This window comes from Triticum dicoccoides, chromosome 7A, assembly GCF_002162155.2.
Source record: "Triticum dicoccoides isolate Atlit2015 ecotype Zavitan chromosome 7A, WEW_v2.0, whole genome shotgun sequence".
NCBI lineage: Eukaryota > Viridiplantae > Streptophyta > Magnoliopsida > Poales > Poaceae > Triticum > Triticum dicoccoides.
The window spans coordinates 35308228-35323073 of NC_041392.1; the positions used below are offsets into that span (position 1 = coordinate 35308228).

The 14846-nt window shown below is 47.6% G+C and overlaps 1 protein-coding gene across 3 annotated transcripts; it reads right to left on the reverse strand.

Moving 5' to 3' along the window:
- Window positions 1–404: 404 nt before the first annotated feature.
- On the reverse strand, window positions 405–2278 carry LOC119327448. 3 transcript variants are annotated; one of them, XM_037600560.1, is made up of 4 exons: window positions 1913–2278; window positions 1114–1423; window positions 810–1029; window positions 405–713 (listed from the first exon to the last, which is right to left on the reverse strand). In XM_037600560.1, exons 2-4 carry the CDS (start codon window positions 1221–1223, stop codon window positions 519–521), a joined length of 525 nt encoding a protein of 174 aa, XP_037456457.1. In that variant the 5' UTR covers window positions 1224–1423; window positions 1913–2278; the 3' UTR covers window positions 405–518. The 3 variants fall into 3 exon arrangements, with proteins under 3 accessions (XP_037456457.1, XP_037456458.1, XP_037456456.1); XM_037600561.1 differs by having other exon boundaries at window positions 828–1029; window positions 1114–1452; XM_037600559.1 differs by having other exon boundaries at window positions 1114–1452.
- Window positions 2279–14846: the final 12568 nt, after the last annotated feature.

A 14846-nucleotide genomic window follows, 5' to 3' on the forward strand; every position in this document is an offset into this window, starting at 1 on the left:
GCTGGTGCACGCCGGAGGCGGTTTGCCAGGACCCGGTTACGCCGGGAAACAGGGAAACGTGCAAAAGCATCTGCAAAAGTTTTGGCTACAACCCGGAACAAGCCTACTGCAATCCCGATCCCACTCCGACGTGCAGCTGCATCTATTAAGCGCAAGAAATAACAATGTCACTAGAGTGACAGATGATGGATGACACAGCTAGCAAACTCATTTTTATGTGTATCTTGTCTCATGTAAAAATCGGAACAGATCATGGTCCAGGCCTGACCGTCAATAAAGATTAGAAAAGTTTCTTAAATAGGCGTGTTGCAGAATTAATAAGTTAACATCTGGTAAACACAAGGGAACGAAATGTCTTAACTAAAGACTTGATATTTACTCCTTGATCCAGCGGACAAAAAATATAAAGGCAACGAACACCCCTTCACGTCATAGCCCAACGGGATAGCTATCACTACAGGAAAAAAATTATAAGCCGAGTGCCCAAAACACTAGGCTTATGCCGTTTTACACTCGGTTTATATATAAGCCGAGTGTTTTTCACGGCTTACAGTACACGGCTTTTTAAGAAGCATCTTGCGTTCATGCGCGAAATACTTGACCACGGCATTGACGCGAGCCTCGTAAGGCATGTCTTGGACAATCTTCTTGGCAATCTCCTCCACGACCTCATTAGCTTCATCCCCCATACCCTCAACGCAAGTAAAGAAGTCCTACCAAAGTGCATAGATTCGCATAAGACAATTATCAATGCAATGATTTGGAATATTGGCAAAGAAATAACTAAGAAAATTGACAAAGAATTTTATCCAAAAATCGTTGACCACCCGCTCAGCAGCACTGCGGTACTCCCTGTCCCAATTGTCTTTCGTATCTGGAGTGCGTTTCCAGTGCTCCCAAGACCAAGCTGGCTCCTCCTCACCGTCTCCTATGGGAAGTAGGCCGGGGTAATAATGCCTACAAAGACATCCAATAATGGTGCTTGGCTGTCGTGGCGGGATTGTGCCTTCTGGAATAACCACCAAGGCCCTGCACAATGGAAAGGCAAGTAAGTTAGTATCTGCAAAAAACTTGAATGTAAAGACATAGTTAAGAGTCCACAGAAGCACTTACCTCACACCAACAGGTTTAACAATGATCCCCTTATGTGGATATGGTCGCGAAGGGAGCGTGGACACCCCACGCAACCAGATTTTGGTCTCCTGAAGAACCGGCCATTCCATGTCCTTTGCCGATTCCTCCACCTCATACTCTCCCTCCTCCAACTCCTCCTGCACATGTTAGTCGATCCAGAAAGTTTACTTAATATCCTGGAAGACAGAGATCCTCACCTCACGTCGGTGCTACGTGCTATGTGGGCTGAGGATAATTGGCCATGAGCAATTTAGTTGGAGGTGTCCCTGGGAGTCTTTCTTCCTCCAAACTGACGAAGTTGACAAGAACATAGAGTACCTGTTATATATATGTACTCATTAAAAGCTTTTACTCTGGATGCAAGTTTTTCTTGCTGCCCTGAGTGAAAGCTTTTATTAACTAAAAAGTACTCTGTTATTATATCTATCACGGCTGCAAATTGGCAGAATTTAATTTACTTCTGAATTTTTACAAATTTCTGAAACTCACAAAAAATTGATTATGCGAGACAGTGAATCAAAATACTACTTGACAGTGTCAAACTACGCATATTTGTATTAGAACATATACAACAGTGACCATATCTGTTGGTCGGGTAGCTACTTGACCATGGTAATGCTATAAAGCCTTGTACAATTTTTTATTTTCGGTTCGTACAACATTGTACAGTTTCTATTTCTTCAGTCGTATCAGGCCTCGCTTGGTAGCTTTGTTCAGATACGTTTGAGACCCAGCACAACACGAACACAGATGAGGGATAGGAGTTGAGGAGCGCTACCTTGGGCCTCGATGCGTGGTGGCGACCATCGACGAAGCAGAAGAGTTGAAGAGGACGGCGGTGCAGGTGGCCGGCAGCGTCGGAGTCTAAGAGGAACGGGGCGGCGACGCCTGAGGAGAAGGTGCTCGGGGCGCCAGTGTCGGTGAGCTCGGGCCGGGCGGAGACGTTCCCGGCGTTCTTCTCCTCCTCGCCGAGCACCTTGCCGCCGGAGGAGGCCCGACGACCTCAACCCTAGCGAACGGGGGACGGGGGCCGGCGGGCATGCTCGGGGGAGGAAAAGCGCGATGTGTGGGGTGGGCGCGGGGGAGATCTGGAGGAGAGGAACGGCGCCGGAGGAGGGGTGGCGGGCACAGAGGATTTCGGCGGCGCGGGGAATGCGGGGGCGGGGGGGCATAGTGAGCTTGTGGATTTGGGGGGATTTCAGCCGGCGCGGGGAGAGGATTTCAGCTTCGCGCGTGATTTTTGCTACGTCCCGCGCCTTCGTGAAAATGTAAGCCGTGTGTCAAGTAGTGTTACACGGTTTACATTCTTATTTCATTCCAACTATTTTCTTTGTTTTACTTTACTTTTTTTCTTTCATATTTTTTTGGTATTTTCTTTTCTTAACCGGTTGGACCGGTCGGCTTTTCTAAAAGCCGGTCAAACCGGTCGATCTCTGTTTTGTCCGCAGACAAACCCTATCGGGCGCCACCACTCCCCTCCACTACCACACTTATCTGGCCGTGCCGCAGCGACGCCGCCCCTTCCTCGTCGCGATCTACACTTCTGTCATGTGTTTTTTCGACCCTCCCTCACACGGTTTTCAGATATGAGCCAATCCGTAGGGCCTGCGCGATCTACGCCTTTGACCGGAGTCGAGAAGGGTTTCACCGTGGTGAACTCCTCTTGGTTTGTGTTACGGTAGGCCATGGTGACATGCCAGAATAATTTTGAGCACACAACTTCACAAGATTCCCTCCCGGCGGTGCAAGTGCGGCATCGGCACTGTAGGTGCATAACCTTCCCGCAGGACTATCGTGTTTGTGTGGAAAGTGTCACACCAAAGCTGTGTATTGCATATTTAAACATCACACCATCCTTTAATACATATATTTGGACCACATGGAGATGGATGTGCTCTTCCAACCCTCACTCGCACGGTTTTTGGAGATAAGCCGATACGCAAGGCCTATGCGGTCTACACCTTTGACCGGACTCGAGAGGGGTTTGACCGGGATGAACTCCTCATGGTTTGTGTTATGGTAGACCATGGTGACATGCTGGAACAAGTATGAGCACATGCCTTCACAAGATTCCCTCCCGCCGGCGCTAAGTGCGACACCGAGACTTTAGGTGCATATCCTTCCCACAAGATTGTCGTGTTTGTGTGGAAAATGCTGCACCAAAGTTTAGTACTGGATGTTTAAGAATCACACCACCCTTTCATGCATATATTTGGACAACATGAAGGTGGGTGTGCTCTTTCGACCTTCCCTCGCATGCTTTTCAGAGATGAGTCAATCCGCAAGGCCCGCGCGATCTACGACTTTGATCGGACTCGAGAGGGGTTTGAACGGGGTTAACTCTACTTGGTTTGTGCTACGGTAGGTCATGTTGACATGCCAGACCAAGTTTGTGCACATACCTTCTCAAGATTCCCCACCGGCGATACTAACTGCAACACCTCTATTGGTGCAGAACCTTTGTGCGATAATGTCGTGTTTGTGAGGCAAGTATCGCATCAAAGTGTTGTATTGGGTATTTAGATGTCAGACCGCACCTTTAAAAATATAATTGGGCCACATGTTGGTGGATGTGCTCTTCTGACCCTTCCTCACATGGTTTTCGATATGAGCCGATTCATAAGGCCCGCATGGTCTACGCCTTTGACCGGGGTCAAGAGGGATTTTACCGGGGTGAAATCCTCTTGGTTTGTGTTACGATAGACCATGGTGACATGCTAGAATAATTTTGAGCACACGACTTCACAAGATTCCCTCCCGGCGGTGCCAAGTGCGGCATCAACACTGTAGGTGGACAACCTTCCCGTGGGGCTGTCGTGTTTTATGTGGCAAGTGTTGCAAGAAAGTTGTGTATTGGATATTTAAAAATCAAACCACCCTTTAATACATATATTTGGATCACATGCAGGTGGGTGTGTTGTTCCAACCCTCCCTCGCACGGTTTCCGGAGATGAACCGATATGCAAGGCTTGCACGATCTACGCCTTTGACTGGACTCGAGAGGGGTTTGACTGGGGTGAACTCCTCGTGGTTTGTGTTATGATAGACCTGTTGGAAATATGCCCTAGAGTCAATAATAAAAGTATTATTATATTTCATTGTTCATGATAATTGTCTTTTATTCATGCTATAACTGTATTATCCGGAAATCGTAATACACGTGTGAATACATAGACCACAATATGTCCCTAGTGAGCCTCTAGTTGACTAGCTCGTTGTGATCAACAGATAGTCATGGTTTTCTGGCTATGGACATTGGATGTCGTTGATAACGGGATCACATCATTAGGAGAATGATGTGATGGACAAGACCCAATCTTAAGCATAGCACAAAGATCGTGTAGTTCGTTTGCTAGAGCTTTGCCAATGTCAAGTATCTCTTCCTTCGACCATGAGATCGTGTAACTCCTGGATACCGTAGGAGTGCTTTGGGTGTATCAAACGTCACAACGTAACTGGGTGACTATAAAGGTGCACTACAGGTATCTCCGAAAGTGTCTATTGGGTTGACACGGATCGAGACTGGGATTTGTCACTCCGTATGACGGAGAGGTATCTCTGGGCCCACTCGGTAATGCATCATCATAATGAGCTCAAGGTGACCAAGGTGTTGGCCACGGGATCATGCATTACGGTACGAGTAAAGTGACTTGCCGGTAACGAGACTGAACAAGGTATTGGGATACCGACGATCGAGTCTCGGGCAAGTAACGTACCGATTGACAAAGGGAATTGTATACAGGGTTTGATCGAATCCTCGACATCGTGGTTCAACCGATGAAATCATCGAGGAGCATGTGGGAGCCAACATGGGTATCCAGACCCCGCTGTTGGTTATTGCCCGAGAGTCTCTCGGTCATGTCTGCGTGTCTCCCGAACCCGTAGGGTCTACACACTTAAGGTTCGGTGATGCTAGGGTTGTATGAATATGAGTATGCAGCATACTGAATGTTGTTCGGAGTCCCGGATGAGATCCCGGACGTCACGAGGAGTTTCGGAATAGTCCGGAGGTAAAGAATAATATATAGGAAGTGGTATTTCGGCCATCGGGAAAGTTTCGGGGTCACCCGGTAATGTACCGAGACCACCGGAAGGGTCCCGAGGGTCCACCGGGTGGGGCCACCCATTCCGGAGGGTCCCATGGGCTGACGTGGGAGGGGAGCCAGCCCATAGTGGGCTGGTGCGCCCCTCTAGGCCCACCCCCTGCGCCTAGGGTTGAAACCCTAAGGTGGGGGGGGGGGGGCGCACCACATGCCTTGGGGGGCACTCCTCCCCCACTTGGCCGCCGCCCCCTTGGGAGATCCAATCTCCCAGGGCCGGCACCCCCCCGGGGTCCTATATAAAGGAGGGCAGGGGGGAGGGCAAAAAAACACCTATTGCCTTGGCGCCTCCTGTTGGGTTTCGTAGTAATTTCAAAAATTTTCCTACGCGCACACAGGATCATGTGATGCATAGCAACGAGATGAGAGTGTTGTCTACGTACCCAACGCAGACCGACTGCGGAAGCAATGACACGACGTAGAGGAAGTAGTCGTACGTCTTCACGATCCAACCGATCAAGCACCGAAACTACGGCACCTCCGAGTTCGAGCACACGTTCAGCTCGATGACGATCCCCGGACTCCGATCCAGCAAAGTGTCGGGGAAGAGTTTCGTCAGCACGACGGCGTGGTGACGATCTTGATAAACTACAGCAGCAGGGCTTCGCCTAAACTCCGCTACAGTATTATCGAGGAATATGGTGGCAGGGGGCACCGCACACGGCTAAGGAATCGATCACGTGGATCAACTTGTGTCAACTTGTGTGTTTAGAGGTGCCCCTGCCTCCGTATATAAAGGAGGAGAGGAGGGGAGGCTGGCCGGCCAAAGAGGGAGGCGCAGGAGAGTCCTACTCCCTCTGGGAGTAGGATTCCTCCCCCCAATCCTAGTCCAACTAGGATTCCTCGGAGGGGAAGGGAGAGAGGGGGGCCGGCCACCTTCTCCTAGTCCTAATAGGACTAGGGGAGGGGAAAGAGGCGCAGCCACCTTGGGCTGCCCCTTTCTCCTTTCCACTAAGGCCCATGATGGCCCATATGGCTCCCGGGGGGTTCCGGTAACCTCCCGGTAACCCGGTAAAATCCCGATTTCACCCGGAACACTTCTGATGTCCAAACATAGGCTTCCAATATATCAATCTTTACGTCTCGACCATTTCGAGACTCCTCGTCATGTCCGTGATCACATCCGGGACTCCGAACAACCTTCGGTACATCAAAATGCATAAACTCATAATATAACTGTCATCGTAACCTTAAGCGTGCGGACCCTACGGGTTCGAGAACAATGTAGACATGACCGAGACATGTCTCTGGTCAATAACCAATAGCGGGACCTGGATGCCCATATTGGCTCCTACATATTCTACGAAGATCTTTATCGGTCAGACCGCATAACAACATACGTTGTTCCCTTTGTCATCGGTATGTTACTTGCCCGAGATTCGATCGTCGGTATCCAATACCTAGTTCAATCTCGTTACCGGTAAGTCTCTTTACTCGTTCCGTAATACATCATCTCCCAACTAACATATTAGTTGTAATGCTTGCAAGGCTTATGTGATGTGTATTACCGAGAGGGCCCAGAGATACCTCTCCGACAATCGGAGTGACAAATCCTAATCTCGAAATATGCCAACCCAACATCGACCATTGGAGACACCTGTAGTACTCCTTTATAATCACCCATTTACGTTGTGACGTTTGGTAGTACCCAAAGTGTTCCTCCGGTAAACGGGAGTTGCATAATCTCATAGTCGTAGGAACATGTATAAGTCATGAAGAAAGCAATAGCAACATACTAAACGATCAGGTGCTAAGCTAATGGAATGGGTCATGTCAATCAGATCATTCTACTAATGATGTGACCTCGTTAATCAAATAACAACTCATTGTTCATGGTTAGGAAACATAACCATCTTTGATTAACGAGCTAGTCAAGTAGAGGCATACTAGTGACACTCTGTTTGTCTATGTATTCACACATGTATTATGTTTCCGGAAAATACAATTCTAGCATGAATAATAAACATTTATCATGATTATAAGGAAATAAATAATAACTTTATTATTGCCTCTAGGGCATATTTCCTTCACCTCCCTCCCCCTGCTACACCTCGTCCTCCTCCCGTAGATGCTTAGCGAAACCCTGCTGGAGTTCTGCTGCATCCACCACCACGCCGTCGTGCTGCTAGATCATCATCAACCTCTCCTTCCCCCTTGCTGGATCAAGAAGGAGGAGACGTCTCCTGTCCCGTACGTGTGTTGAACGCGGAGGTGCTGTCCGTTCAGCACTTGGACATCGGTGATCTGAATCACGTCGAGTACGACTCCATCATCACCATCCCCTTGCAAGCTTCCGACCGCGATCTACAAGTGGTATGTAGATGCAAACTCACTCCCTTGACTCGTTGCTTAGATGAACTCATAGATGGATCTTGGTGAAACCGTAGATTTTTTTTAATTTTCTGCAACGTTACCCAACAGTGGCATCATGAGCTAGGTCTATGCGTAGTTCTCTTTGCACGAGTAGAACACAATTTTGTTGTGGGCGTGGATCTTGTCGACTTGCTTGCCTCTACTAGTCTTTTCTTGCTTCAGCGGTATTGTGGGATGAAGCGGCCCGGACCAACCTTACACGTACGCTTACGTGAGACTGGTTCCACCGATTAACATGCACTAGTTGCATAAGGTGGCTGGCGGGTGTCTGTCTCTCCCACTTTAGTTGGAGCGGATTCGATGAAAAGGGTCCTTATGAAGGGTAAATAGAAGTTGACAAAATCACGTTGTGGTTATTCGTAGGTAAGAAAACGTTCTTGCTAGAACCCAATTGCAGCCACGTAAAAGATGCAACAACAATTAGAGGACGTCTAACTTGTTTTTGCAGCAATTGATCATGTGATGTGATATGGCCAGAAGTTGTGATGAATGATGAATTGTGATGTATGAGATCATGTTCTTGTAATAGGATTCACGACTTGCATGTCGATGAGTATGACAACCGGCAGGAGCCATAGGAGTTGTCTTTATTTTTGTATGACCTGCGTGTCATTGAAGAACGCCATGTAACTTACTTTACTTTATTGCTAAACGCGTTAGCCATAGAAGTAGAAGTAGTCGTTGGAGTGACAACTTCATGAAGACACGATGATGGAGATCATGATGATGGAGATCATGGTGTCAAGCCGGTGACAAGATGATCATGGAGCCCCGAAGATGGAGATCAATGGAGCTATATGATATTGGCCATATCATGTCACAACTATATAATTGCATGTGATGTTTATTATGTTTATGCATCTTGTTTACTTAGGAAGACGGTAGTAAATAAGATGATCCCTTACAAAAATTTCGAGAAGTGTTCTCCCCTAACTGTGCACCATTGCTACAGTTCGTCGCTTCTAAGCACCACGTGATGATCGGGTGTGATGGATTCTTACGTTCACATACAACGGGTGTAAGACAGTTTTACACAGCGAAAACACTTAGGGTTAACTTGACGAGCCTAGCATGTGCAGACATGGCCTCGGAACACGGAGACTGAAAGGTCGAACACGAGTCGTATGGAAGATACGATCAACATGAAGATGTTCACCGACAATGACTAGTCCGTCTCACGTGATGATCGGACACGGGCTAGTCGACTCGGATCGTGTAACACTTAGATGACTAGAGGGATGTCTAATCTGAGTGGGAGTTCATAATTTGATTAGAACTTAATTATCATGAACTTAGTCTGAAAACCTTTGCAAATATGTCTTGTAGATCAAATGGCCAACGCTAATGTCAACATGAACTTCAACGCGTACCTAGAGAAAACCAAGCTGAAAGATGATGGCAGCAACTATACGGACTGGGTCCGGAACCTGAGGATCATCCTCATAGCTGCCTGGAAACAATATGTCCTAAAAGGACCGCCAGGTGACGCTCCCGTCCCAGAGAACCAAGACATTATGAATGCTTGGCAAACTCGTGCTGATGATTACTCCCTCGTTCAGTGCGGCATGCTTTACAGCTTAGAACCGGGGCTCCAAAAGCGTTTTGAGCATCACGGAGCATATGAGATGTTCGAAGAGCTGAAACTAGTTTTCCAAGCTCATGCCCGGGTCGAGAGATATGATGTCTCCGACAAGTTCTACAGTTGTAAGATGGAGGAAAATAGTTCTGTCAGTGAGCACATACTCAAGATGTCTGGGTTGCACAACCGTATGACCCAGCTGAATATTAACCTCCCTGATGAGGCGGTCATTGACAGAATCCTCCAGTCGCTCCCACCAAGCTACAAGAGCTTTGTGATGAACTACAACATGCAGGGGATGGAAAAGACCATTCCTGAAGTGTTTTCTATGCTGAAGTCAGCAGAGGCTGAAATCAAGAAAGAACATCAAGTGTTGATGGTCAATAAGACCACTAAGTTCAAGAAGGGCAAGGGCAAGAAGAACTTCAAGAAGGACGTCAAGGATGTTGCCGCGCCCGGTAAGCCAGTTGCCGGGAAGAAGTCAAAGAATGGACCCAAGCCTGAGACTGAGTGCTTTTATTGCAAGGGAAAGGGTCACTGGAAGCGGAACTGCCCCAAATACTTAGCGGATAAGAAGGCCGGCAACACCAAAGGTATATTTGATATACATGTAATTGATGTGTACCTTACCAGTACTCGTAGTAACTCCTGGGTATTTGATACCGGTGCCGTTGCTCATATTTGTAACTCACAGCAGGAGCTGCGGAATAAACGGAGACTGGCGAAGGACGAGGTGACGATGCGCGTCGGGAATGGTTCCAGAGTCGATGTGATCGCCGTCGGCACGCTGCCTCTACATTTACCTACGGGATTAGTTATGAACCTTAATAATTGTTATTTAGTGCCAAGTTTGAGCATGAACATTGTATCTGGATCTCGTTTAATACGAGATGGCTACTCATTTAAGTCCGAAAATAATGGTTGTTCGATTTATATGAGCGACATGTTTTATGGTCATGCTCCGATGGTCAATGATTTATTCTTAATGAATCTCGAGCGTAATATTACACATGTTCATAGTGTGGATGCCAAAAGATGTAAAGTTGATAACGATAGTCCCACATACTTGTGGCACTGCCGCCTTGGTCACATTGGTGTCAAGTGCATGGAGAAGCTCCATGCTGATGGACTTTTAGAGTCTCTTGATTATGAATCGTTTGACACATGCGAACCATGCCTCATGGGCAAAATGACCAAGACTCCATTCTCCGGAACAGTGGAGCGAGCAACCAACTTGTTGGAAATCATACATACCGATGTGTGCGGTCCAATGAGCGTTGAGGCTCGCGGAGAATATCGTTATGTTCTCACTCTCACTGATGACTTAAGTAGATATGGGTATGTCTACTTAATGAAACACAAGTCTGAGACCTTTGAAAAGTTCAAGGAATTTCAGAATGAGATGGAGAATCAACGTGACCGAAAGATAAAGTTCCTACGATCAGATCGTGGAGGAGAATACTTAAGTCACGAATTTGGTACACACTTAAGGAAATGTGGAATCGTTTCACAACTCACGCCGCCTGGAACACCTCAGCGAAACGGTGTGTCCGAACATCGTAATCGCACTCTATTGGATATGGTGCGGTCTATGATGTCTCTTACCGATTTACCGCTATCATTTTGGGGATATGCTCTAGAGACAGCTACATTCACTTTAAATAGGGCACCGTCTAAATCCGTTGAGACGACACCGTATGAATTATGGTTTGGGAAGAAACCTAAGCTGTCGTTTCTAAAAGTTTGGGGATGTGATGCTTATGTCAAGAAACTTCAACCTGAAAAGCTCGAACCCAAGTCGGAAAAATGCGTCTTCATAGGATACCCTAAGGAAACTGTCGGGTATACCTTCTACTTAAGATCCGAGGGCAAGATCTTTGTTGCCAAGAATGGATGCTTTCTGGAAAAAGAGTTTCTCACGAAAGAAGTAAGTGGGAGGAAAGTAGAACTCGATGAAGTACTACCTCTCGAACGGGAAAGTGGTGCAGCTCAGGAAAATGTTCCTGTGATGCCCACACCAATCGAAGAGGAAAACAATGATGATGATCAAGGTACTTCGGATCAAGTTGCTACTGAACTTCGTAGGTCCACAAGGACACGTTCCGCACCAGAGTGGTACGGCAACCCTGTCCTGGAAATCATGTTGTTAGACAACGGTGAACCTTCGAACTATGAAGAAGCGATGGCGGGCCCAGATTCCAACAAATGGCTTGAAGCCATGAAATCCGAGATAGAATCCATGTATGAAAACAAAGTATGGACTTTGACAGACTTGCCCGATGATCGGCGAGCGATAGAAAACAAATGGATCTTTAAGAAGAAGACGGACGCGGATGGCAATGTTACCATCTATAAAGCTCGACTTGTCGCTAAGGGTTATCGACAAGTTCAAGGGATTGACTACGACGAGACATTCTCTCCCGTAGCGAAGCTGAAGTCCGTCCGAATCGTGTTAGCAATTGCCGCATACTATGATTATGAGATATGGCAGATGGACGTCAAAACGGCATTCCTTAACGGGCATCTTAAGGAAGAACTGTATATGATGCAGCCGGAAGGTTTTGTCGATCCTAAGAACGCTAACAAAGTATGCAAGCTCCAGCGATCCATTTATGGGCTGGTGCAAGCATCTCGGAGTTGGAATATTCGCTTTGATGAGATGATCAAAGCGTTTGGGTTTATGCAGACTTATGGAGAAGCCTGCATTTACAAGAAAGTGAGTGGGAGCTCTGTAGCATTTCTCATATTATATGTAGATGACATACTCTTGATGGGAAATAATATAGAATTTCTGGACAGCATTAAGGCCTACTTGAACAAATGTTTTTCAATGAAGGACCTTGGAGAAGCTGCTTATATATTAGGCATCAAGATCTATAGAGATAGATCAAGACGCCTCATAGGTCTTTCACAAAGCACATACCTTGATAAGATTTTGAAAAGGTTCAAAATGGATCAGTCCAAGAAAGGGTTCTTGCCTATGTTACAAGGTGTGAGATTGAGCTCGGCTCAGTCACCGACCACGGCAAAAGATAAAGAAGAGATGAGTGTCATCCCCTATGCTTCAGCCATAGGATCTATTATGTATGCCATGCTGTGTACCAGACCTGATGTAAACCTTGCCGTAAGTTTGGTAGCAAGATACCAGAGTAATCCCGGCAAGGAACACTGGACAGCGGTCAAGAATATCCTGAAGTACCTGAAAAGGACAAAGGACATGTTTCTCATTTATGGAGGAGACGAAGAGCTCGTCGTAAAGGGTTACGTCGACGCTAGCTTCGACTCAGATCCGGATGACTCTAAGTCACAAACCGAATACGTGTATATGTTGAATGGTGGAGCAGTAAGCTGGTGCAGCTGCAAGCAGAGCATCGTGGCGGGATCTATGTGTGAAGCGGAGTACATGGCAGCCTCGGAGGCAGCGCATGAAGCGATTTGGATGAAGGAGTTCATCACCGACCTAGGAATCATACCCAATGCGTCGGGGCCAATCAAACTCTTCTGTGACAACACTAGAGCTATTGCCCTTGCCAAGGAGCCCAGGTTTCACAAGAAGACCAGGCATATCAAGCGTCGTTTCAACTCCATCCGTGAAAATGTTCAAGATGGAGACATAGAAATTTGCAAAGTACATACGGATCTGAATGTCGCAGATCCGTTGACTAAACCTCTCTCGCGAGCAAAACATGATCAACACCAGAACTCTATGGGTGTTCGATTCATCACAATGTAACTAGATTGGTGACTCTAGTGCAAGTGGGAGACTGTTGGAAATATGCCCTAGAGGCAATAATAAAAGTATTATTATATTTCATTGTTCATGATAATTGTCTTTTATTCATGCTATAACTGTATTATCCGGAAATCGTAATACACGTGTGAATACATAGACCACAATATGTCCCTAGTGAGCCTCTAGTTGACTAGCTCGTTGTGATCAACAGATAGTCATGGTTTCCTGGCTATGGACATTGGATGTCGTTGATAACGGGATCACATCATTAGGAGAATGATGTGATGGACAAGACCCAATCTTAAGCATAGCACAAAGATCGTGTAGTTCGTTTGCTAGAGCTTTGCCAATGTCAAGTATCTCTTCCTTCGACCATGAGATCGTGTAACTCCTGGATACCGTAGGAGTGCTTTGGGTGTATCAAACGTCACAACGTAACTGGGTGACTATAAAGGTGCACTACAGGTATCTCCGAAAGTGTCTATTGGGTTGACACGGATCGAGACTGGGATTTGTCACTCCGTATGACGGAGAGGTATCTCTGGGCCCACTCGGTAATGCATCATCATAATGAGCTCAAGGTGACCAAGGTGTTGGCCACGGGATCATGCATTACGGTACGAGTAAAGTGACTTGCCGGTAACGAGACTGAACAAGGTATTGGGATACCGACGATCGAGTCTCGGGCAAGTAACGTACCGATTGACAAAGGGAATTGTATACAGGGTTTGATCGAATCCTCGACATCGTGGTTCAACCGATGAAATCATCGAGGAGCATGTGGGAGCCAACATGGGTATCCAGACCCCGCTGTTGGTTATTGCCCGAGAGTCTCTCGGTCATGTCTGCGTGTCTCCCGAACCCGTAGGGTCTACACACTTAAGGTTCGGTGATGCTAGGGTTGTATGAATATGAGTATGCAGCATACCGAATGTTGTTCGGAGTCCCGGATGAGATCCCGGACGTCACGAGGAGTTTCGGAATGGTCCGGAGGTAAAGAATAATATATAGGAAGTGGTATTTCGGCCATCGGGAAAGTTTCGGGGTCACCCGGTAATGTACCGGGACCACCGGAAGGGTCCCGGGGGTCCACCGGGTGGGGCCACCCATCCCGGAGGGTCCCATGGGCTGACGTGGGAGGGGAGCCAGCCCATAGTGGGCTGGTGCGCCCCCCTAGGCCCACCCCCTGCGCCTAGGGTTGAAACCCTAGGGTGGGGGGGGGGGCGCACCACATGCCTTGGGGGGCACTCCTCCCCCCCCTTGGCCGCCGCCCCCTTGGGAGATCTAATCTCCCAGGGCCGGCACCCCCCCTGGGGTCCTATATAAAGGAGGGCAGGGGGGAGGGCAAAAAAACACCTATTGCCTTGGCGCCTCCCTCACCCTGCTACACCTCGTCCTCCTCCCGTAGATGCTTAGCGAAGCCCTGCTGGAGTTCTGCTGCATCCACCACCACACCGTCGTGCTGCTGGATCATCATCAACCTCTCCTTCCCCCTTGCTGGATCAAGAAGGAGGAGACGTCTCCCGCCCCGTACGTGTGTTGAACGCGGAGGTGCTGTCCGTTCAGCACTTGGACATCGGTGATCTGAATCACGTCGAGTACGACTCCATCATCACCATCCCCTTGCAAGCTTCCGCACGCGATCTACAAGTGGTATGTAGATGCAAACTCACTCCCTTGACTCGTTGCTTAGATGAACTCATAGATGGATCTTGGTGAAACCGTAGAATTTTTTTTAATTTTCTGCAACGTTACCCAACAAGACCATGCTAACATTGTAGGTGCATATCCTTCCTACAAGATTGTCGTGTTTGTGTAGCAAATGCCACACCAAAGTTGAGTGTTGGATGTTTAAGCATCACACCACCATTTCATGTGTATATTTGGACCACCTACTGGTGGGTGTGCTCTTACTACCTTCCCTCGC

What these genes read in the sequence shown, in the direction of transcription:
- LOC119327448 (XM_037600560.1), bottom strand. Translation starts at nt 1,223, where the DNA reads ATGGAATGGCCGGTTCTTCAGGAGACCAAAATCTGGTTGCGTGGGGTG. An exon ending in GTTAAACCTGTTGGTGTGAG is followed by an intron (nt 1,030 to 1,113) that starts GTAAGTGCTTCT and finishes TCCATTGTGCAG; the next exon opens with GGCCTTGGTGGTTATTCCAG. An exon ending in GGGTGGTCAACGATTTTTGG is followed by an intron (nt 714 to 809) that starts ATAAAATTCTTT and finishes GCACTTTGGTAG; the next exon opens with GACTTCTTTACTTGCGTTGA.